Source organism: Coregonus clupeaformis, unplaced genomic scaffold, assembly GCF_020615455.1.
Source record: "Coregonus clupeaformis isolate EN_2021a unplaced genomic scaffold, ASM2061545v1 scaf0115, whole genome shotgun sequence".
Lineage (NCBI taxonomy): Eukaryota > Metazoa > Chordata > Actinopteri > Salmoniformes > Salmonidae > Coregonus > Coregonus clupeaformis.
In genome coordinates, this window is record NW_025533570.1 from 103,655 (window position 1) to 128,680 (window position 25,026).

At 41.5% G+C, this 25,026-nt stretch overlaps 2 protein-coding genes across 13 annotated transcripts in view; one reads left to right on the plus strand and one right to left on the minus strand.

The window, feature by feature from the left end:
* Positions 1 to 17,265: 17,265 nt before the first annotated feature.
* LOC121543310 (prostate stem cell antigen-like) lies at positions 17,266 to 18,581 on the plus strand. The gene is made up of 3 exons (XM_041853102.2): positions 17,266 to 17,328; positions 17,434 to 17,550; positions 18,068 to 18,581. Exons 1-3 carry the CDS (start codon positions 17,280 to 17,282, stop codon positions 18,310 to 18,312), a joined length of 411 nt encoding a protein of 136 aa, XP_041709036.1. The 5' UTR covers positions 17,266 to 17,279; the 3' UTR covers positions 18,313 to 18,581.
* A 37-nt stretch (positions 18,582 to 18,618) lies between these two features.
* Positions 18,619 to 25,026, minus strand: part of LOC121543307 (focal adhesion kinase 1) — a 162,139-nt gene continuing 155,731 nt past the window's right edge. For 9 of the 12 annotated variants that reach the window (XM_041853101.2, XM_041853091.2, XM_041853093.2 and 6 more), the window contains 4 exons: positions 21,771 to 21,779; positions 20,008 to 20,163; positions 19,751 to 19,831; positions 18,619 to 19,499 (listed from right to left, as the gene is read on the minus strand). In XM_041853101.2, the coding sequence (XP_041709035.2) occupies positions 19,281 to 19,499; positions 19,751 to 19,831; positions 20,008 to 20,163; positions 21,771 to 21,779 (465 nt within the window). In that variant the 3' untranslated portion in view covers positions 18,619 to 19,280. The remainder of the gene's footprint in view (positions 19,500 to 19,750; positions 19,832 to 20,007; positions 20,164 to 21,770; positions 21,780 to 25,026) is intronic. The other 3 variants (XM_041853090.2, XM_041853098.2, XM_041853100.2) reach the window with 1 other exon arrangement.

A 25,026-nucleotide genomic window follows, 5' to 3' on the forward strand; every position in this document is an offset into this window, starting at 1 on the left:
TTTGTTCCCATGTGCAGTTGCAAACCATAGTCTGGCTTTTTTATGGCGGTTTTGGAGCAGTGGCTTTTTTATGGTGGTTTTGGAGCAGTGGCTTCTTCCTTGCTGAGCGTCCTTTCAGGTTATGTCGATATAGGACTCGTTTTACTATGGATATAGATACTTTTGTACCTGTTTCCTCCAGCATCTTCACAAGGTCCTTTGCTGTTGTTCTGGGATTGATTTGCACTTTTCGCACCAAAGTACGTTCATCTCTAGGAGACAGAATGCGTCTCCTTCCTGAGCGGTATGATGGCTGCGTGGTCCCATGGTGTTTATACTTGCGTACTATTGTTTGTACAGATGAACATGGTACCTTCAGGCGTTTGGAAATTGCTCCCAAGGATGAACTGGTGGAGGTCTACAATTTTCTTTCTGAGGTCTTGGCTGATTTCTTTTGATTTTCCCATGATGTCAAGCAAAGAGGCACTGAGTTTGAAGGTAGGCCTTGAAATACATCCACAGGTACACCTCCAATTGACTCAAATGATGTCAATTAGCCTATCAGAAGTTTCTAAAGCCATGACATAATTTTCTGGAATTTTCCAAGCTGTTTAAATAATATGCCATTTAGCAGACGCTTTTATCCAAAGCGACTTACAGTCATGCGTGCATACATTTTTTGTGTATGGGTGGTCCCGGGGATCGAACCCACTACCTTGGCGTTACAAGCGCCGTGCTCTACCAGCTGAGCTACAGTTAACTTAAAGGCACAGTTAACTTAGTGTATGTAAACTTCTGATCCACTGGAATTGTGATACAGTGAATTATAAGTGAAATAATCTGTCTGTAAACAATTGTTGGAAGAATTACTTGTGTCATGCACAAAGTAGATGTCCTAACCGACTTGCCAAAACTATAGTTTGTTAACAAGAAATTTGTGGAGTGGTTGAAAAACGAGTTTTAATGACTCCAACCTAAGTGTATGTAAACTTCCGACTTCAACTGTATATACACGACATATACACATACATACATATAAATACATATACATATCCTTTAAAAAAATATATTTCCGTTTATTACTGCCAAGAGTGTGCAAATCTGTCATCAAGGCAAAGGGTGGCTATTTGAAGAATCTCAAATATAAAATATATTTTGATATGTTTAACACTTTTGTGGTTACTACATGATTCCATATGTGTTATTTCATAGTTTTGATGTCTTCATTATTATTTTACAATGTAGAAAATAGTAAAAAATAAAGAAAAACCCTTGAATGAGTAGGTGTGTCCAAACCTTTGACCGGTAGTGTATATTTAAAACCAAATACTTTTAGCTTTTACTCAAGTAGAATTTTCCTGGGTGACTTTCACTTTTACTTGAGTCATTTTCTATTAACATATCTTTACTTTGACTCAAGTATGACAATTGGATACTTTTTCCACCACTGTATATGCTGCATGTTCAGCTGCAAACTGGACATCTCTCAAATAACTTTGGCAGGCTAATGTTATGAGGTGCTGTTGACTGGGAGGGCCTGTGACAGGGAGATATAATAGACAGCCAAGTGGTAAATTGCATTTTGTTCTAAAGAAAGGACAAAGCTTTTTACTAATGCACTTCACAACCAGAATTATTCTACTAGTAGTATTTGCTTGGCTGTTGAATTAGGCTACTAGTTTATCAAGCTGGGTATTTTTTAATACAACTTTTCACATAACACACATTACCTGTCGTTGTTGATGAAGCCGTCTGTGTCATCAGGGCAGTAACTCGAATGAGATGGACGTAGGTTGTAGACTTAAGGGGTGCTTTGAAGAACCCTTTTCAAAAGAGGGGTTCGTTTTGGAACCAGCAGTGCCCTCATGAGTAAAGGGCGCTCGTGCGTATAACTAAAATTGAGAACGTTGGTCAAAAGACGGCTTGACCGACTAAGGGGTGGAGCATGGCGTCTTCAGCGAAAAGATGAGCAGTTGGAAAGGGAGTAAGTCCCGATGATAGTGAGGATAACAGCTCGGATGAGGGATCAGAAGACGATGGTGATTCAGGAGAGGAGGACAGCGGATCAGAAGAGGAGAGCAATGAAGAGGTCAAGGCCGAGGATAGAATAGATGCCGGAAGGGAAAGGAGGGGGAAAATGGAGTCCTTAGAGAAGGCAAGAAACAGATATAGGTTTGGAGAAATGCAGTATTATCATAAGGAGACGTATACTTGGATGAATGAGGAGGAATGGAGGGAAAAAGAGAGGCAGAGGAGGTCTAAGAGAGAGATGGAGGAAGATTGTGAGTTTGAGTCAGTTAAAAATGGCGGGAAAAAGGGAGAAGGTTTGTTAAAGAAGAGTGGTAGGAAATGTAAGCAAAGTGAGCTGAAGACAGGAGGAGAAATGGAAGTGAATGAGGGTGATGTATCGGAGGTGGTAGGTGTGGTGAAGTACTCGGAGGCCGAAGATTGCACAGCGGGTCAGGATAAAGATGAGTCTGTGACAGTAGGAGTGAAGTTTGTGGAAAAAATGGATCCTTGCCTTTTGGCTGATCCAATTGTGGTTTCAAGATGGGTGAAAAGAGCGTTGGGTAAAGTGGAATTGGTGAGGTTAACCAGAAGTGGTCTAGTGATAATTGTTGGGTAGAAGGAGAAGGCGCTCAGAGTTAAACAAATCGGGGAAAGAATTGTGAATTGTTTCGCTCTTAAGAAAAGGGCGCCATTGAGAGGAGTGATTACTGGAGTAGCAGTGAATGTAAAAGTTGACCAACTGAAGGAGATGATTCCCGGTGTGTGTGATGCTCGTCGTTTGGTGCGACGTAAACAGGGTGGCGAGAGTGGGGAAACAGAAGAGTCATTGTCTGTTCTTTTGAGTTTTAAAGCTGAGTCTTTGCCTGAGAAAGTGAGGTTAGGATATATAAGTTATCCAGTGCGAGCATATGTGCCGAATACCTTAAGATGTTACAGGTGTCAAACTTATGGGCATGTGGCAGCAGTGTGTAGGAGGGAGATTCCAAGGTGTGAGAAGTGTGCAGAAGGGCATGAGACAAAGGAGTGTGAAGCAGTGGGGAAAGTGGTGGTGTGTGCTAATTGTAGGGGTGGCCATGGGGCTGGGGATCAGACATGTCCAGTGCGAGAGAAGCAGGTTGAGGTATCCAGGGTAAGAGTAGAGAAAAAGTTGTCATATGCGGAGGCAGTGAAGAAAGTAGAGGAAGATGGGTCAAGGGGGAGGGATCCTGAGAGAAATTGTGTGAGTAGTAGAGATGTACCAGTACAGAGGGATAAATGGTGATATATGGTTCAGCAAGATTGGATTTTTAGCGTTTATAGCAATGGTTATTAATTGTACTGCAGGGATGAAACGCAAATCGAAGAAAATTGAGGTGGTGGTGGCAGCTGCAGAGAGATATTTGGGTGTGCGAGACTTGACAGCAGAAGAGTTACAGGGAGTGTTAAGTGGTGATGTCTCATCAATTCAGGTTGAGGGCATGAGGTAGGAGTGAGGTGGGGTTAATTATTAGTTGTAGTGTTGAAGGTGTGAGTGTAGTGTTAGATGGTAGGATATTTTTTTGCTTTGGTTTATTTAATTTTTCAAGGAAAGATAAGGGAGTTGAACTCCAGTCTAGTAGGTGGCGGTAATGCAACAAATTGGATGCCAACCGCCGTTAAACCTAATTGAAGAAGAAGAAGAAGAAGTGCAGTAACTCGGTTCACTATCAGAGGCCTCATGATGGCGTGTTCCTTTTCATGAGTCAAGGGACACTGGCAACAACGGAGGAGGTGTCACAAGGGTACTTGTGTTGCATGACACACTTTTATTCTGAGGTCTGGCCTGACAAGCTGTGGTAAATAGAAAGTGAACAGTGAATACAACTTTTTTTGGAGGTCGCTAAACCATTGCAATCACATTGCAGGACATGTTATGATACCCACCTTTGCGCCTTCTGGTAAATCCTGGCGTCCGTTCATGACCAGGGCATAAATCTGGCACCCAACTGGGCACTTTGTCTAACAGAAAAACAGGGTCAACAATTGTCATCATCTCTCAATTATAAACATAGCTCGAGAAATAATCTAATCCCGTTTGGAAGCTAATTCTATGCTTTACAGATGTAGACTGACTGGCTCCAGATTGGATTAGATTCAGTCCAGTGATGCCATTACACTATGCAACCAACTGTGAAGTTTTGCTATGGCCCTGAGTTGGTTTGGATAAGGATTAGGATAAAGTAGGATAAAGTAATCCGTCTACCCCCCCCAAAAAAAAACAACAACAAAAAAAACATTGTAAAGTGGTTATCCCACTGGCTATAAGGTGAATACACCTATTTGCAAGTCGCTCTGGATAAGAGCGTCTGCTAAATGACGTAAATGTAAATGTTTGAGTTTGTTGCTGCTAGTTAGTACACTGTTGTAGTCAGACATGAGTTAGCTAGTACCACCATAGCTGCATCCAATATTTATTTGTGCCTTAGACATGGGTTACACCTTGGAGGCTAATGTGACTGTTTCGTCTAAATTACACTAATTTAGAGTGGCATGGAAATACGATGACATTGCTAAAGTAGGCAAATAATTAGTAGGAAACAACTTTGCCATATTATGTAGTCAAATTTACCTTAGAGAGATGGCAATGTTGCCATTACTGTTACTAGCGAAGTTTGTCAAAAATAGGTCGCAATGCTAATGTTAGCTAGGTAAAATATGGTGGTCCCCTCAATCTTAGTTAGCTGGCTGAAGTTGTACTGCATCTAAAGTCAATCTAGAGACATCACAATCATGACAAAAGGTTTTCCTACAAATTATTTGCCTTCTTTTGAAATGTTATTGTGTTTCCAAGCCAAATCCGAGTTGTATTGAGGTAGGCTAACTAACGCCAGCTATGCTAGCAATGATAGTCATAATGAATATCAAAATATACATAACCAGCAGTCAGTCTATGGTCTAGCTACTGATATACTCAACAACACCCTGTGACCAACGAACTCCAACCACCTATTCCGCATGATAGGGTGCTTCGGCAGGGCATGCAAACCATAGTTGGTCAATCCGTATAGGGCTTTTCAGTCTCAAACGGCTGTGACATTTGAACGCGTTGGGGGAAATGAAACACTTCTTGTGATGAACTGAGTATTTAGCCCTGTTTACATGGATACATTACCAGAAGTATATTACCAGAAGTATTTCGCCCTGTTTACATGGATATATTACCAGAAGTATATTACCAGAAGTATTTAGCCCTGTTTACATGGATATATTACCAGAAGTATATTACCAGAAGTATTTAGCCCTGTTTACATGGATATATTACCAGAAGTATTTTGCCCTGTTTACATGGATATATTACCAGAAGTATTTAGCCCTGTTTACATGGATATATTACCAGAAGTATATTACCAGAAGTATTTAGCCCTGTTTACATGGATATATTACCAGAAGTATATTACCAGAAGTATTTAGCCCTGTTTACATGGATATATTACCAGAAGTATTTAGCCCTGTTTCCATGGATATATTACCAGAAGTATTTAGCCCTGTTTCCATGGATATATTACCAGAAGTATTTAGCCCTGTTTCCATGGATATATTACCAGAAGTATTTAGCCCTGTTTACATGGATATATTACCAGAAGTATATTACCAGAAGTATTTAGCCCTGTTTCCATGGATATATTACCAGAAGTATTTAGCCCTGTTTCCATGGATATATTACCAGAAGTATTTAGCCCTGTTTCCATGGATATATTACCAGAAGTATTTAGCCCTGTTTCCATGGATATATTACCAGAAGTATTTAGCCCTGTTTACATGGATATATTACCAGAAGTATTTAGCCCTGTTTACATGGATATATTACCAGAAGTATATTACCAGAAGTATTTAGCCCTGTTTACATGGATATATAACCAGAAGTATTTAGCCCTGTTTACATGGATATATTACCAGAAGTATATTACCAGAAGTATTTAGCCCTGTTTCCATGGATATATTACGAGAAGTATTTAGCCCTGTTTCCATGGATATATTACCAGAAGTACAGTGAGGGAAAAAAGTATTTGATCCCCTGCTGATTTTGTACGTTTGCCCACTGACAAAGAAATGATCAGTCTATAATTTTAATGGTAGGTTTATTTGAACAGTGTGAGTTTGACCCCTCTCAATCAGAAAGATTTCTGGCTCCCAGGTGTCTTTTATACAGGTAACGAGCTGAGATTAGGAGCACACTCTTAAAGGGAGTGCTCCTAATCTCAGTTTGTTACCTATATAAAAGACACCTGTCCACAGAAGCAATCAATCAATCAGATTCCAAACTCTCCACCATGGCCAAGACCAAAGAGCTCTCCAAGGATGTCAGGGACAAGATTGTAGACCTACACAAGGCTGGAATGGGCTACAAGACCATCGCCAATCAGCTTGGTGAGAAGGTGACAACAGTTGGTGCGATTATTCGCAAATAGAAGAAACACAAAATAACTGTCAATCTCCCTCGGCCTGGGGCTCCATGCAAGATCTCACCTCGTGGAGTTGCAATGATCATGAGAACGGTGAGGAATCAGCCCAGAACTACACGGGAGGATCTTGTCAATGATCTCAAGGCAGCTGGGACCATAGTCACCAAGAAAACAATTGATAACACACTACGCCGTGAAGGACTGAAATCTTGCAGCGCCCGCAAGGTCCCCCTGCTCAAGAAAGCACATATACATGCCCGTCTGAAGTTTGCCAATGAACATCTGAATGATTCAGAGAACTGGGTGAAAGTGTTGTGGTCAGATGAGACCAAAATGGAGCTCTTTGGCATCAACTCAACTCGCCGTGTTTGGAGGAGGAGGAATAATGCCTATGACCCCAAGAACACCATCCCCACCGTCAAACATGGTGGTGGAAACATTATGCTTTGGGGGTGTTTTTCTGCTAAGAGGACAGGACAACTTCACAGCATCAAAGGGACGATGGACGGGACCATGTACCGTCAAACTTGGGTGAGAAACTCCTTCCCTCAGCCAGGGCATTGAAAATGGGTCGTGGATGGGTATTCCAGCATGACAATGACCCAAAACACACGGCCAAGGCAACAAAGGAGTGGCTCAAGAAGAAGCACATTAAGGTCCTGGAGTGGCCTAGCCAGTCTCCAGACCTTAATCCCATAGAAAATCTGTGGAGGGAGCTGAAGGTTCGAGTTGCCAAACGTCAGCCTCGAAACCTTAATGACTTGGAGAAGATCTGCAAAGAGGAGTGGGACAAAATCCCTCCTGAGATGTGTGCAAACCTGGTGGCCAACTACAAGAAACGTCTGACCTCTGTGATTGCCAACAAGGGTTTTGCCACCAAGTACTAAGTGATGTTTTGCAGAGGGGTCAAATACTTATTTCCCTCATTAAAATGCAAATCAATTTATAACATTTTTGACATGCGTTTTTCTGGATTTTTTTGTTGTTATTCTATCTCTCACTGTTCAAATAAACCTACCATTCAAATTATAGACTGATCATTTCTTTGTCAGTGGGAAAACATACAAAATCAGCAGGGGATCAAATACTTTTTTCCCTCACTGTATTTAGCCCTGTTTCCATGGATATATTACCAGAAGTATTTAGCCCTGTTTCCATGGATATATTACCAGAAGTATTTAGCCCTGTTTCCATGGATATATTACCAGAAGTATTTAGCCCTGTTTCCATGGATATATTACCAGAAGTATTTAGCCCTGTTTCCATGGATATATTACCAGAAGTATTTAGCCCTGTTTACATGGATATCACGCCTACACTAACAATCTTTCACACACCCACCAACTCACACTAACACCCACACACATACACTCACCACCACGCACCCACCAACTCACACTAACACCCACACACATACACTCACCACCACACACCCACCAATTCACACTAGCACCCACACACATACACTCACCACCACACACCCACCAACTCACACTAACACCCACACACATACACTCACCACCACACACCCACCAACTCACACTAACACCCACACACAAACACTCACCAACACACACCCACCGACTCACACTAACACCCACACACATACACTCACCACCACACACCCACCAACTCACACTAACACCCACACACATACACTCACCACCACACACCCACCAACTCACACTAACACCCACACACACACTCACCACCACACACCCACCAACTCACACTAACACCCACACTCACCACCACACACTCACCAACTCACACTAACACCCACACACATACACTCACCACCACACACCCACCAACTCACACTAACCCACCAACTCACACTAACACCCACACACACACTCACCACCACACACCCACCAACTCACACTAACACCCACACTCACCACCACACACCCACCAACTCACACTAACACCCACACACATACACTCACCACCACACACCCACCAACTCACACTAACACCCACACACATACAGTCACCACCACACACCCACCAACCCATCACTTATGCTGCAATGCTAATCCATGCCTACATGTACATATCTACCTCTATCACTACAGTATCCCTGCTCATTGTAAATCTGGTACTGGCACTGACCCAGTGGCGGGTCTAGACCATTCCAATTGGGAGGGGCCAGGCTGGGGCCAGTTGTACTGTTAGAGGGGCCAGTTACATTACACATTATTGTTGTCATGTCGTTTTCTTCACTGCATTGCAGGCATTAATAGACAAATGACCATGTTTATAATCATTCAACTATTTATTATTTGCATTTACATTACATTTTTACATTTGCATTACATATTCATTATCAGTTACATCAACTGTATTCTACGGTTTTTGTGGTTTCTTGCAAAAAGATCAGCAAATTCATCTAGATTCAAGGCCTTTGCCCTCCTCAATACTTAATACACCTAAATTGCTTAATCTCTCATCTGACATTGTGGACCTAAGATACGTTTTCACCAGCTTTAGTGCAGAAAAACTCTGTTCACAAGAAGCGGTACTAACAGGGATTGAAACAGCTATTTTGCAGTTTAAAGAGATCAAAGAAAACGTATTTATAAGGCTCAATGAATAATGCTAGCTCTACTACACTGGAGGGTCTCTGCATGCCACTCTGTATTTTCCTTTGTAAAATTCTTCTGAACTGATGTAGTTCATGCCCCAAGTCCTCAATATTTGATTCATACATTCTAGCAAATGGAAACAGGGACTTCTCTTTGAGAAATGTAACTATAATTAAAACTATCTATTTGGGTAACTTTAGACACATACCTTAGCCAGACAACTTCTGAAATCCATCTGATATCTATATCACAAGCCCAATAGCATGTTAAATGAGATCATTCATTTCAATCATAAACCGACACATTTCTATACATATATAAACGGACTAATTGCACTGCTTTACAAGTAACCACAGATGTATTCAACATCACAAACCTGATGGTCCACTGCTTGTTGACGCACATGGCTCCTCTGTTGGTGTCTCACTCTCAGCCTCTATGTCCCCCTCAGCCTCTCCATCTCTCACTTTCCTGCTCTACTATGCCTTCACTCTGTCTCTTCAATGGACAAGTCTTCCTGCTCTCTCTCTGCAGGCTCTCTGCTCTCTCCACACCTGAACCCTCTGGCTCTGTCTGACTTCCTGCCTTGTCTTTTCTTTGGAAGAAACATTATGTCCTTTTTTCTCTTCATGTTGGTGAGAACTATAGAGCAAAAGCAATGGGGACCAAGCTTATTCATTCATTTACTGAAAATAACTGACATGCTAGGTAGCTATCTTTCATGTCTAACATTTTAACGTTACAATCCGTTTACTGAGAGTGGTTTAAGTAAAAGCACTCAGCACCATGCGTTTATGATCAAATATTATATCATTTTTCATATTGCCATACATTTTCGACGCCTGACTGTTAGAATTAGCTACAAAACTAAACCAAAAACAATGCAAACGAATACATAGGCCAGGATTCAATCCAATTCATTAATTAATTCACAAAGAAAGTAACAAAAGGCCAGGTTAACATTAGCTGATCTACCGTTACACTTCTGTAATGCATTTAATAGTTAACTATGTTACAAATACAACATATTAAACATTTTGCTCACCTCTTTATTTCCTTCTTCTTGCTTGAACGATATTATTCGCGCCAAATTTCTTTCAACTTCTGAATAGAAAAAAACTTGCAGATCCACGTGGTACGATACTGTTGTGTTCTGCTTGAAGGAGTCACACTAGAAAATGTGTTGGGTTACTTTAGTGTTCTGCTTTGCCACTGTCTAATAACGGATGTAAAAAAAATAAAAAATAATCTGTGATAATTATTTCAGACTCCGCATTTAGGGGGGCCACAAGGGGGTCCAAGCTAGTGCACTGACCCCTGTATAGAGCTTACATTCTCCTGTTTTTTCTCTCTCTCTCTCTTATTTCTCCAGTTTTTTTGTTGTTGTACTATTTTGATATTGAATACTGCACTGTTGGGAAGTGCTTGCATGTTAACCATTTCATTGTACTTGTGCTTGTGACAAATGAAACTTGAAACTTGAAAATAGCCCTACAAGGTGTGGAATGTTAGCTAAACAGACTGGTACCCAGGGCAGAGCTGACCTACACAGCTCTGAAGTCACCTTTCACTGGGAATGGAAGCTGTTCGCTCCTATTCTAATCTATTTGAAATCCCCTAAACTGCCAAATGTTCTCCTTGGTTTCTTTCCACAGAAAACTATTTTTTCCAGAACTGAACCCGCACTCAGAACTGAATCCTCCCACATTTCATCAGAATCTTAGTGTCAAAATGCCTCCACCCTGTGTAGTACGTTATTTAATTTTTTTGTTTTACAATTAATCATCCAACTCATGAAATAAACAGATTCCTCTTGAGAAAATGTATGATTTAGGCTACCAGAACATTCCGCCCAACCCTATCAATACTATGAAAGAACACATATGGAATCATGTAGTAACCAAAAAAGTGTTAAACAAATCAAAAATATATTTTATATTTGAGATTCTTCAAATAGCAACCCTTTGCGTTGATGACAGCTTTGATTCCATATGTGTTATTTCATCGTTTTGATGTCTTCACTATTATTCTACAAAGTAGAAAATAGTAAAAATAAAGAAAAACCCTTGAATAAATAGGTGTGTCCAAACTTTTGACTGGTACTGTACGTGTATTAAAGTAGTCAAAAGTTAAGTATTTGGTCCCATATTCATAGCACGCAATGACAACATCAAGCTTGTGACTACAAATTAGTTGGATGCATTTGCTGTTTGTTTTGGTTGTGTTTCTGATTATTTATGCCCAATAGAAATGAATGGTAAATAATGTATTGTGTCATTTTGGAGTCACTTTTATTGTAAATAAGAATATAATATGTTTCTAAACACTTCTACATTAATGTGGATGCTACCATGATTACGAATAGTCCTGAATGAATCGTGAGCAATGATGAGTGAGAAAGTTAGACGCACAAAAAAAATGCTAACTTCCCCTGTTATTGTAATGGTGAGAGATTACCATGTCTTGGGGGTATTATATTTGTGGGTCTAACTTTCTCACACATCATTATTCACGATTACTTGGAGCTCACTGTATGTTGTTTTCTGTTGATAGGTGAGAAGAAAGTCATGCAACAGTGTGTCAGTTCTGAACACTGTACGCAAGAGAAGGCTGGTGCTGGTTTGAGTGAATCCGGAAAAGGCATCCGAGTGACCTGCTGCATTACTGATCGGTGTATCAATGCCGCTGTGGCTACTGCCAAACCCAGCAGTGGGGCTACCATCCACACAGCTCTCCTGCTTCTACCACTTGGTGTCCTTTCTCTCATTTTTAATTTTTTTTTTTGTCATTTTAGCAGACGCTCTTATCCAGAGCGACTTACAGGAGCAATTAGGGTTAAGTGCCTTGCTTAAGGGCACATCGACAGATTTTTCACCTAGTCGGCTCGGGGATTAGAACCAGCGACCTTTCGGTTACTGGCACAACGCTCTTACCCACTAAGCTACCTGCCGCCCTCTCCTCAGCAAATATTACAGATAGACCTAAATTATAAGTATGGTAACATGTTATAATGTAATATTATGTGAGAGCTAACCAGAACATGCACATACTGTATGTATCCAGGATGTATTTGAAATGGGACTATTGAGCTACAATGCATTAATGGAGATTTTGCACTTACAGTGGGGAAAAAAAGTATTTAGTCAGCCACCAATTGTGCAAGTTCTCCCACTTAAAAAGATGAGAGAGGCCTGTAATTGTCATCATAGGTACACGTCAACTATGACAGACAAATTGAGAAAAGAAAATCCAGAAAATCACATTGTAGGATTTTTTATGAATTTATTTGCAAATTATGATGGAAAATAAGTATTTGGTCACCTACAAGCAAGATTTCTGGCTCTCACAGACCTGTAACTTCTTCTTTAAGAGGCTCCTCTGTCCTCCACTCGTTACCTGTATTAATGGCACCTGTTTGAACTTGTTATCAGTATAAAAGACACCTGTCCACAACCTCAAACAGTCACACTCCAAACTCCACTATGGCCAAGACCAAAGAGCTGTCAAAGGACACCAGAAACAAAATTGTAGACCTGCACCAGGCTGGGAAGACTGAATCTGCAATAGGTAAGCAGCTTGGTTTGAAGAAATCAACTGTGGGAGCAATTATTAGGAAATGGAAGACATACAAGACCACTGATAATCTCCCTCGATCTGGGGCTCCACGCAAGATCTCACCCCGTGGGGTCAAAATGATCACAAGAACGGTGAGCAAAAATCCCAGAACCACACGGGGGGACCTAGTGAATGACCTGCAGAGAGCTGGGACCAAAGTAACAAAGCCTACCATCAGTAACACACTACGCCGCCAGGGACTCAAATCCTGCAGTGCCAGACGTGTCCCCCTGCTTAAGCCAGTACATGTCCAGGCCCGTCTGACGTTTGCTAGAGTGCATTTGGATGATCCAGAAGAGGATTGGGAGAATGTCATATGGTCAGATGAAACCAAAATAGAACTTTTTGGTAAAAACTAAACTTGTCGTGTTTGGAGGACAAAGAATGCTGAGTTGCATCCAAAGAACACCATACCTACTGTGAAGCATGGGGGTGGAAACATCATGCTTTGGCGCTGTTTTTCTGCAAAGGGACCAGGACGACTGATCTGTGTAAAGGAAAGAATGAATGGGGCCATGTATCGTGAGATTTTGAGTGAAAACCTCCTTCCATCAGCAAGGGCATTGAAGATGAAACGTGGCTGGGTCTTTCAGCATGACAATGATCCCAAACACACCGCCCGGGCAACGAAGGAGTGGCTTCGTAAGAAGCATTTCAAGGTCCTGGAGTGGCTTTAGCCAGTCTCCAGATCTCAACCCCATAGAAAATCTTTGGAGGGGAGTTGAAAGTCTGTGTTGCTCAGCGACAGCCCCAAAACCTCACTGCTCTAGAGGAGATCTGCATGGAGGAATGGGCCAAAATACCAGCAACAGTGTGTGAAAACCTTGTGAAGACTTACAGAAAACGTTTGACCTGTGTCATTGTCAACAAAGGGTATATAACAAAGTATTGAGAAACTTTTGTTATTGACCAAATACTTATTTTCCATCATAATTTGCAAATAAATTCATTACAAATCCTACAATGTGATTTTCTGGATTTTTTCTCTCATTTTGTCTATCATAGTTGACGTGTACCTATGATGAAAATTACAGGCCTCTCTCATCTTTTTAAGTGGGAGAACTTGCACAATTGGTGGCTGACTAAATACTTTTTTCCCCCACTGTATACAATGTGCACTTATCAGGAATCAACTGTACTTTAAATATTTAGCAGACACTCTTATCCAGATCGACTTACAGTTAGTGCATACATTTTCATACTGGCCCCCCGTGGGAATCGAACCCACAACCCTGGCGTTGCAAACGCCATGCTCTACCAACTGAGCTACACGGGGGGCATTAAATAATGAAGATACTGTAAGGTCTTTTAAAAATAAGTAGGAAGGCTAGCGTGATGTTTTTGAATCACATCCCTCTACTAGGGTTTAGGGAATGTGTTTCCTCTTTGATTCAATTATTACAATTAAATGATTTACCTGTATCTCTGTTGCATTGTCATGACTAAACATTAAAAGCCAGCTTGTGGCTGGAATCTGAAGTAACTTAATATGGTCTTCTGTTTCCAACAAAATGATAATAATGATTATTATAATAATAATAACAATAATAAATAGGTCTTCTATAGCACTTTTCTGAAACCCAAAGGTGATTATATTTTCATTTTATTCTATCAACAAGTTAAATTACTATGCAACTGTCCTCGTTACAGAGACAAACAAATTATATCTTGGGTTCACTAAAACGGAACCAGTGTCTTCTCCTTTTCTGGCTAAAATATGACCAATAACATCTTTCTCAATCTCAGTGACAACATCACTGCTGGTGCGTTATTTTGCAGAACTGATTTCACAAGAGAGAGCAACTGTGAAAGTGATCCAGTCCAGTCATCTTGTAGAGCCTGAAATAGTCCTATTGTAGTTGAGTTAGAAGCAGCCCATGGTTGTTTAAAAAAAAATAATGAATTGAGAAGAAAGTCTCTACAGAGTAATACAGACATGGTTGACTAGCAACAATGATTCCTTGAGGATTTCCAGGGTTCCTCGAGTCACCACTAATTCTAAGATTGTAGTCTTTAATTATGGTTTGAATGTGTTCTGCTAGTAACAAACAGCCGAACTGCAGTTGACCCTTCCCTGTCCCAGACCATGAAGAGACAACACATGCTAGAAACTCAAAATTAACCTACTGGCGTTATTCATTTCAAAATCACGGCCCGGGGCCTGCCTGCCCGACGCAGCAGGGCGGTGAAGGTTACTTTTTTCATGATTCGTGAGTTAATGAGATGAGATTCATGAGTTTACTTTTTTCATAGCAGGATAAAAGGGCAGGTGCTCCAGCACCGCTAGGTTTCTATCTGTGCACATGCCTTGTACTCACATTTGACCTCATTTTAAAAGTAAAACATATTTTTATGTGCTTTTGCAGAGACATTCTGAAAAACTGTTGATTTCTGTCAATTACTCTGTGACATCACTGGAGGAACCACACTAAACTGGTGCCATAGGAATCAATGCGACTGAGTGCACTGGCACTGCAAACACCATGCACATGTTCAGCCTTTTAGATCATGTAGCTAATGAAAAACAATTTTGCAACAAGATTTTCACACTTCATGATGTTAAGGCTATACAAAATGATATACAGTGGGGAAAAAAAGTATTTAGTCAGCCACCAATTGTGCAAGTTCTCCCACTTAAAAAGATGAGAGGCCTGTAATTTTCATCATAGGTACATGTCAACTATGACAGACAAATTGAGATTTTTTTTCTTCAGAAAGTCACATTGTAGGATTTTTAATGAATTTATTTGCAAATTATGGTGGAAAATAAGTATTTGGTCACCTACAAACAAGCAAGATTTCTGGCTCTCACATACCTGTAACTTCTTCTTTAAGAGGCTCCTCTGTCCTCCACTCGTTACCTGTATTAATGGCACCTGTTTGAACTTGTTATCAGTATAAAAGACACCTGTCCACAACCTCAAACAGTCACACTCCAAACTCCACTATGGCCAAGACCAAAGAGCTGTCAAAGGACACCAGAAACAAAATTGTAGTCCTGCACCAGGCTGGGAAGACTGAATCTGCAATAGGTAAGCAGCTTGGTTTGAAGAAATCAACTGTGGGAGCAATTCTTAGGAAATGTAAGACATACAAGAACACTGATAATCTCCATCGATCTGGGGCTCCACGCAAGATCTCACCCCGTGGGGTCAAAATGATCACAAGCAAAAATCCCAGAACCACATGGGGGGACCTAGTGAATGACCTGCAGAGAGCTGGGACCAAAGTAACAAAGCCTACCATCAGTAACACACTACGCCGCCAGGGACTCAAATCCTGCAGTGCCAGACGTGTCCCCCTGCTTAAGCCAGTACATGTCCAGGCCCGTCTGAAGTTTGCTAGAGTGCATTTGGATGATCCAGAAGAGGATTGGGAGAATGTCATATGGTCAGATGAAACCAAAATAGAACTTTTTTGGTAAAAACTAAACTCGGTCGTGTTTGGAGGACAAAGAATGCTGAGTTGCATCCAAAGAACACCATACCTACTGTGAAGCATGGGGGTGGAAACATCATGCTTTGGGGCTGTTTTTCTGCAAAGGGACCAGGACGACTGATCTGTGTAAAGGAAAGAATGAATGGGGCCATGTATCGTGAGATTTTGAGTGAAAACCACCTTCCATCAGCAAGGGCATTGAAGATGAAACGTGGCTGGGTCTTTCAGCATGACAATGATCCCAAACACACCGCCCGGGCAACGAAGGAGTGGCTTTGTAAGAAGCATTTCAAGGTCCTGGAGTGGCCTAGCCAGTCTCCAGATCTCAACCCCATAGAAAATCTTTGGAGGGAGTTGAAAGTCCGTGTTGCCCAGCGACAGCCCCAAAACATCACTGCTCTAGAAGAGATCTGCATGGAGGAATGGGCCAAAATACCAGCAACAGTGTGTGAAAACCTTGTGAAGACTTACAGAAAACGTTTGACCTGTGTCATTGCCAACAAAGGGTATATAACAAAGTATTGAGAAACTTTTGTTATTGACCAAATACTTATTTTCCATCATAATTTGCAAATAAATTCATAAAAAATCCTACAATGTGATTTTCTGGATTTCTTTTCCTCATTTTGTCTGTCATAGTTGACGTGTACCTATGATGAAAATTACAGGCCTCTCTCATCTTTTTAAGTGGGAGAACTTGCACAATTGGTGGCTGACTAAATACTTTTTTCCCCCACTGTATGTTTCAGAATACCTGTCAATGAGAATAATGTCTTCTTTGTCATACACAGTTTTTTTATTAGCAATTTGTGTGTATGCTCAATTCCCACTTATCATAAAATAAGTATTAGCTCCATTGTTTGGCGATGACACGAAGTAGGCCCTACTAGGAGTGGAATGGTAGCTACTGTAAACAGACTGGTACCCAAGCTAGTGCTGAGCCACACAGCTCTGAAGTCACCTTTCAGTAGGAATGGAAGCTGTTCCCTCATGTTCTAATCTATTTGAAATCTCCTAAACTGTCAAATGTTCTCCTTGGTTTCTTTCAACAAACTTTTTTTAAACCAAAAACTAGAACTGAACCCCCACTGAGAATGGAATCATCCCACATTTCATCAGAATCTTAGTGTCAAAAGGTCATGTTTGATTAGTCAACACAGCTCCACCCTGTGTTGTATGTTTTTTTTTGTTTTGTTTTTCAGTTGATCATCCAACTCATGATATAAACATGAGGACTCTCTCCTTTATTCTTCTACTCAGTTTATCCCTTTACAAAGGTAATTCATTATGCTACACATTTTGCAATTTGTCATTTAATTTGTTAGTAATTTAATTTGTTTGTCATTTCAATTGTTTATCATTTCATTTGTATGTCGTTTCAGTCGATGCACTGAGATGCTACTCATGCAGTTCAGTCACCTCCAACGCTGACTGTAATCAGAACATAAAACAATGCCTGGAGCCTCTTGACACCTGCATGACAACAGAGGATATTGCTGGTAAGGAAAGCAGGAGGAATAATACACCTTGTTAAATAGCTGGTAGGGAACTGGTATTAACCAAGCTCAATATCCAGATCAATATCATTACTTTACATTTTGAACTGATTGTAGAATATGTAAAAGTCAGTTAATACACTGCAATCATAGAAAATACAAGTTACCACTGACTTTCCACTTTAAATAGAAAGCTCTGGCGTAGTAAATAATGGGGTGGGTTACACCAACATACATTAACTTTTAAACTGGATTAAAAATTGAGTTTGATCTATTCATCATGTTGCACAAAACTAGTTTTAAATTAAACCTACATTTACTAAGATACATGTAATGTTAGTTGGTGCAAGCTAAAGTAATAGTCTATCTATTGGACAGGACTTGATCAACTGACTTACGTGAGGGAGATAGAAATATATTGTTTTCTGGTGAGAGAGGGTGGTTGTTCAAATTATGATTCTCATTGATTGTATTAATAATAAAAAAACAATTGTTCACAAAACATGTTTTCTGTTGATAGGTGATAAGAAAATCATGGTGAAACAGTGTGCCAGTTTTGCCACCTGTCAGGGAGCGGAGGATGGTGCTGGTTTGGATCCCTTCGGAGACGGCAACGTGGTGACCTGCTGCAGTACTGATCTGTGTAACAATGTCGCTGTGGCTACTGCCAAACCCAGCAGTGGGGCTACTACCATTCACATCCACACAGCTCTCCTGCTTCTGCCAATAGGTGTCCTCTCTCTCCTCAGCAAATATTACAGATAGACCTAAATTATAAGTATGGTCACTTGTCAGTAGGCTATTAATAAGACTTATGTAATAGCTGATTAGTTTGAGAAGTACTGCTGAGATGCTCCCTTTAAGGTATTCATTCCTGTAAACGAGACCTTATGTCTGCTGTTGGTGTTAAATGGGAACATGTGTTGATGACGTGTCGAGAAGTTTAAAATATGAATGTAAATCTATTTAACTATTGGAAAAATGAAAAATTCTGCTAAACATCATTTAGGAAAATAAATGACACGCAAACACCATCCTTTGCCTGTCATTCATAAACACAGGGAAGCACTGTCACAGCTTTGTCTCTCGGTCATCATTTTATTTCATACTTTATTTTCTCCTATTTGACAAGATGGCCGATTGAGCCAAGACAAAATATATACCAGTGTTTGTGATCCACCATTAATCACTATTGAGCTTGTTAACAATGAAACAGACGTTAGACGTAGTGTGAGGAGTTCTGTCTACTAAAGCATAGAGGTTCCAGTTCAGTTGTGTTGTCCACGTCATCTCCCCTATGTCCTTTAGGGGGAGCAATTTCTGAAGTGTGCCTCCTGATCCTTCTTCAGCCGAAATCTGGGACTGTAGGAATTCACAGTTAGTCAGCCGACACAATCGGTGCAGCATAAAATAAAAGAACTCTTCAAAGATTCCAAGTCTATAAAAAGGAGTTCTGTGTTGGGGAGAGAGGGTCAGAGGTGGTCGCTAGTCTGCCTGGTGATGCGCATGGTGTCCAGTCCATCCTGACGGTACTGTAGAAGCAGTGACCAGTTCAAATGACTTAACAGTGCATTCTTCCTCCTTCCTCCCTTCCTTTAAGTAATCACTGATTAGACATGATAGTACAAGTGAACAAACCCACTACATGGCTTCCATCTGTCCCGACAGTCATTCAGCCAGAAGCTTTGAGTTCAGTCAGTTCATCCCACACTCCAAACCCTCCTCCCCCAGCACTAGTGAGGTGGCGGCCGGGCCTGGCCCAACATCCTGAGCCGGCTCTGGTCGATGACGTCCAGAAGGTTCTTGGCGTCTACAGCCAGGGCGTGTGCGGCTGTCAGCATCTGTTTCTTATAGTCCTGCTGCAGGCTGGTCATGACATACTGCTGGGCCAGCTTCATCTTGTTGATCAACTCGGCCAGGTCAGAGTTCAACAGCTTCTGGGCCATCTCCACCTTTAAGATAAGATAGGATAGTAAGATAAGATAGTACTTTATTAAAACATAATGTTCCATATATTATTATTATTATTATTATTATTATTATATATTGAGAGATTAAATAAAAATAGTTTGAGAGAATGAACAGGGTGCACAGTATTATATTACTCATTAAAACATAATTTCCTGTAAGTTCCTGTATAAGGGAAGGCAGAGGGTACTAACATAGTACTGGATCAGAAATGGCCCATGCCTGGTTAACGTACCTCTCTGTGTGTGCTAGCTGGAAGTAACGTGATTGTTTCATCCACTGTGGCCAGGAGTGTCCTCAGTGCCAGACCCACATCCTGAAACACAAACACTCATATGAACCAATCCTAGAACTCTGCTCTGTCACGTGTAGCCATGTTCAGTAGGGTTAAAACATTTCCAAAAAGAGCGAAACGTAGACGTTTTGCTACAGTGTGCCCTAATGAACCCTGATGATTAAATGTGGAGTTAACGAAAACTGTGTCTCTCCTACCTTGACCATTGGCACGTATTCCTCGGGAGGCGCAGGCTGAATTTTACTGGACATCTCTATGACAGCCTTCACCAGTCCTGTGACATTCTCATAGACCTTGTCATTAGAGCGGTCCAGGTTGGCAGTGGGGGGCGGGCTGATCTCCTGAGGCTGGAGCTAAATGAAGGACAAGAATACACTGTGAGCAGAGATGGAGAAATAACACAGAGGGTCAGATGTTTTATATTATGTTCAACCTTGCATTTCTTAACTCTCACCAATAGATGGCAGTATATATCACGAGTCAGTCAACACCACAGTCATTCATGTTAGTGAATCACAATGACAAAAACCCAAGGAATTTGAAATGTTTGTAGAGACCAGGAGCTAAATTAAGTCAAATATATCCTTGAAATTGTAAGTTGGATCTAGAGAGGGTTAGAGGTTATGTTAGGAAGATATCAGCATCTGGAATAAGCAATGCATTCTATAGTGGAGTTATATGGAATTCAGCATTATTTATAATTCATGTCAAAAGGGTCAAAAGTGCACAGATTCCATTTAGGAAGAAGTCAGTGTGTTACGTTTAGGATTCAGAGGGTTGTTTGAAACAATGTCGTAGACAAACACACATTATTACAGCCACACAAACACAGATCTGACCATACACAAGCACTACATGGCCCACTACAATACCCACTACACGGCCCACTACAAGACCCACTACAAGACCCACTACAAGACCCACTACATGGCCCACTACAATACCCACTACATGGCCCACTACAAGGCCAACTACATGGCCCACTATAAGACCCACTACATGGCCCACTACAAGACCAACTATAAGACCCACTACATGGCCCACTACAAGACCCACTACATGGCCCACTACAAGACCAACTATAAGACCCACTACATGGCCCACTACAAGACCCACTACATGGCCCACTGTAAGACCCATTACATGGCCCACTACATGGCCCACTATAATACCAACTACATGGCCCACTACATGGCCCACTACAAGACCCACTACATGGCCACTACAATACCCCCTACATGGCCCACTATAAGATCCACTACATGGCCCACTACAAGACCCACTATAAGACCCACTACATGGCCCACTACAAGACCCACTACATGGCCCACTATAAGACCCACTACATGGCCAACTACAAGACCCACTACATGGCCCGCTGTAAGACCCACTACATGGCCCATTACAATACCCACTACAATACCCACTACATGGCCCACTACAAGACCCATTACATGGCCCACTACATGCCCCACTAAATGGCCCACTATAAGACCCACTACATGGCCCAATATAAGACCCACTACATGGCCCACTTTATGGACGTAAAGAGGTGTTGTGTCAGTACGGTGAATGGAAGAAATGCATTAGGAAGAGAAGGCTAAAGTGGTTCAATGAACAGACAACAGGTGAATGAACCCTGGTTGAGTCCCAAATGGCACCCTGTTCCTTATATACTGCACTTCTTCTGACCAGGGCCCTCTGGTCAAAAGTAGTGCACTACATAGGGTATGGGGTGCCATTTGTAAAGCACCCCAAATCAGATGATGCATTACAAATTCACAACTGTTACCAGAGATACAGACAGACTCCATAGTCCCACCCCACTTTATAATCTAACCCATTGCCTGCTTTTTCAACATCAAATAACAACTGATTGACAATTCTGTGAGAAATGAGGTCTAAAGAGACACACAGGAGCGTATGAACGTACACACACACATTCACAGCGTTCTCTTACCCTCCAGGGCTAAGCTCAACAACAGTAAGGCAGAGGCAAGAGGGACAGAAGAGGGAGAAAATATTAATGCAACAAGCATTAACAATACACGCAACAACACAAGAGAGCAAAGTGTTATCAAAATAATGATGGTTTTGGAGAGGTTGGTTGAGTAAATACCTAAATATCTACAGAGGTGGTGACTCAAATGTTGTGGTTATACAGGCAGCCCAATTCTGAAAATGTACCCAATTATTGGCAAATGATCTGATCTGATTGGTCAAAAGACCAATTACTGGCATAATATCAGAATTGGGCTGCCTGTGTAAACGTAGCCTTTGTGTTTTATTTGACATTTCACTAATTCCCTCATCAGAACAGGAAGAGGTTGCCATGGTAGTACAGTACTGAGTACATGGTAGTACAGTACTGAGTACATGGTAGTACAGTACTGAGTACATGGTAGTACATCGTCACAAAAGGCATCCTATTTCCTATATAGTGCACTACTTTTGACCACTAGGGCCTATGAGGCTCTGATCAAAAGCAGTGCACTATATAGGGAATAGGATGTAATTTGTGACGCATCATATCATAGCCCAGTCTGACCATCTCAGTTCCAGTCATGATGAGCTGATAATGTCCATGTCAGTGTTTACATGTTGGCTTGGCTTCCATCCCTGATTTCATTTTTTTCTTCCAGAAAGAAGGAACCACATTAGATAGATTATTCCTCTTTTAAAATAATTTTCCATGGTGATGTTAATAAGGCAGGGTAATGGAAAGAGTGTGTTCCTTCCCAGGATGCATTGCAGGCCTGACTGCCTGGTTGATCATGTGGTATTTAAGAGCGTGTTTGGGGAAGGAAGGGAAGGAGGGGAGAGGGGGTGAATTACAGCTGGGACTGCTTTAGCTGAGGTTTAGGGTGAGTCCCTAATGGCCCCTTATTCCCTATTTAGTGCACTGCTTTTGACCAGGGCCCATAGGACTCTGGTCAAAAGTGGTGTAGTGCACTATTCCCGCTGGCCTTCAAATGGGAATAGTGTGCCATTTGAAGGCCAGCGGTAGCAGAGCAGAGCTATCAGTTTGGATAACTTAGGGAAGGAAATGCTCCTGGATGCTCTATGCTGACACAGAGAAACTCAAGCTGACTGTTACCATAGTAACCATCACTAGGGAAATAGTGACATGTCTCTCCAGTCTTTTGGGTGTCATAAAAAAGGGGAAGTCTGTGTAGTTGAAGTACAGTGGTAGTCGTTGTGATCTGGCCAACGTGGTTAAGGAATGTAGGAATGTTCTAACAGAAATGGGGCCAGTTAGTCATGTTTTAGATGCAAGTAGTCGTGAACTCCTTAGCTTAAAGATAGAATCCTAAATTGCGACATCCATTTTTGGATGTATAAATTAATTATACACTCAATGTACAAAACATTAAGGACACCTGCTCTTTTCATGACATATACTAACCAGGTGAATCCAGGTGAAAGCTATGATCCCTTATTGACGTCACTTGTTAAATCCACTTCAATCAGTGTACAGTCGTGGTCAAAAGTTTTGAGATTTAAAAATATATATATATTTAACCAGGTAAGCCAGTTGAGAACAAGTTCTCATTTACAACTGCGACCTGGCCAAGATAAAGCAAAGCAGTGCGATAAAAACAACAACACAGAGTTACATATGGGGTAAAACAAAACATAAAGTCAAAAATACAACAGAAAATATATATACAGTGTGTTCAAATGTAGCAAGTTATGGAGGTAAGGCAATAAATAGGCCATAGTGCAAAATAATTACAATTAGTATTAACACTGGAATGATAGATGTGCAAGAGATGATGTGCAAATAGAGATACTGGGGTGCAAATGAGCAAAAATAAATAACAATATGGGGATGAGGTAGTTGGGTGGGCTAATTTTCAGTGCAGTGATCGGTAAGGTGCTCTGACAACTGATGCTTAAAGTTAGTGAGGGAGATAAGAGTCTCCAGCTTCAGAGATTTTTGCAATCCGTTCCAGTTATTGACAGCAGAGAACTGGAAGGAATGGCGGCCAAAGGAGGAGTTGGCTTTGGGGATGACCAGTGAGATATAACTGCTGGAGCGCATACGGGTGGGTGTTGCTATGGTGACCAATGAGCTAAGATAAGGCAGGGATTTGCCTAGCAGTGATTTATAGATAGCCTGGAGCCAGTGGGTTTGGCGACAAATATGTAGCGAGGACCAGCCAACAAGAGCGTACAGGTCACAGTGGTGGGTAGTATATGGGGCTTTGGTGACAAAACGGATGGCACTGTGATAGACTACATCCAATTTGCTGAGTAGAATGTTGGAGGCTATTTTGTAAATTACATTGCCGAAGTCAAGGATCGGTAGGATAGTCAGTTTTACGAGGAAATGTTTGGCAGCATGAGTGAATGAGGCTTTGTTGCGAAATAGGAAGCCGATTCTAGATTTAACTTTGGATTGGAGATGCTTAATGTGAGTCTGGAAGGAGAGTTTACAGTCTAACCAGACACCTAGGTATTTGTAGTTGTCCACATACTCTAGGTCAGACCCATCGAGAGTAGTGATTCTAGTCGGGTGGGCAGGTGCCAGCAGCGTTCGATTGAAGAGCATGCATTTAGTTTTACTAGTGTTTAAGAGCAGTTGGAGGCTACTGAAGGAGTGTTGTATGGCATTGAAGCTCGTTTGGAGGTTTGTTAACAGTGTCCAATGAAGGGCCAGATGTATACAAAATGGTGTCGTCTGCGTAGAGGTGGATCTGAGAGTCACCAGCAGCAAGAGCGACATCATTGATATACACGGAGAAAAGAGTCGGCCCAAGAATTGAACCCTGTGGCACCCCCCATAGAGACTGCCATAGGTCCAGACAACAGGCCCTCCGATTTGACACATTGAACTCTATCTGAGAAGTAGTTGGTGAACCAGGCGAGGCAGTCATTTGAGAAACCAAGGCTATTTAGTCTGCCAATAAGAATGCGGTGGTTGACAGAGTCGAAAGCCTTGGCCACGTCGATGAAGACGGCTGCACAGTACTGTCTATTATCGATCGCGGTTATAATATCGTTTAGGACCTTGAGCGTGGCTGAGGTGCACCCATGACCAGCTCGGAAACCGGATTGCATAGCGGAGAAGGTACGGTGGGATTCAAAATGGTCGGTGATCTGTTTGTTAACTTGGCTTTCAAAAACTTTCGAAAGGCAGGGCAGGATGGATATAGGTCTGTAACAGTTTGGATCTAGAGTGTCACCCTCTTTGAAGAGGGGGATGACCGCGG

Coding starts and splice junctions, on each gene's coding strand:
- LOC121543310 (XM_041853102.2), top strand. CDS start 17,280: ATGAGGACTCTCTCCTTTATTCTTCTACTCAGTTTATCCCTTTACAAA. Junction 17,329..17,433: donor CAGTTTATCCCTTTACAAAG/GTAATTCATTAT, acceptor ATGTCGTTTCAG/TCGATGCACTGAGATGCTAC. Junction 17,551..18,067: donor GACAACAGAGGATATTGCTG/GTAAGGAAAGCA, acceptor TTCTGTTGATAG/GTGATAAGAAAATCATGGTG.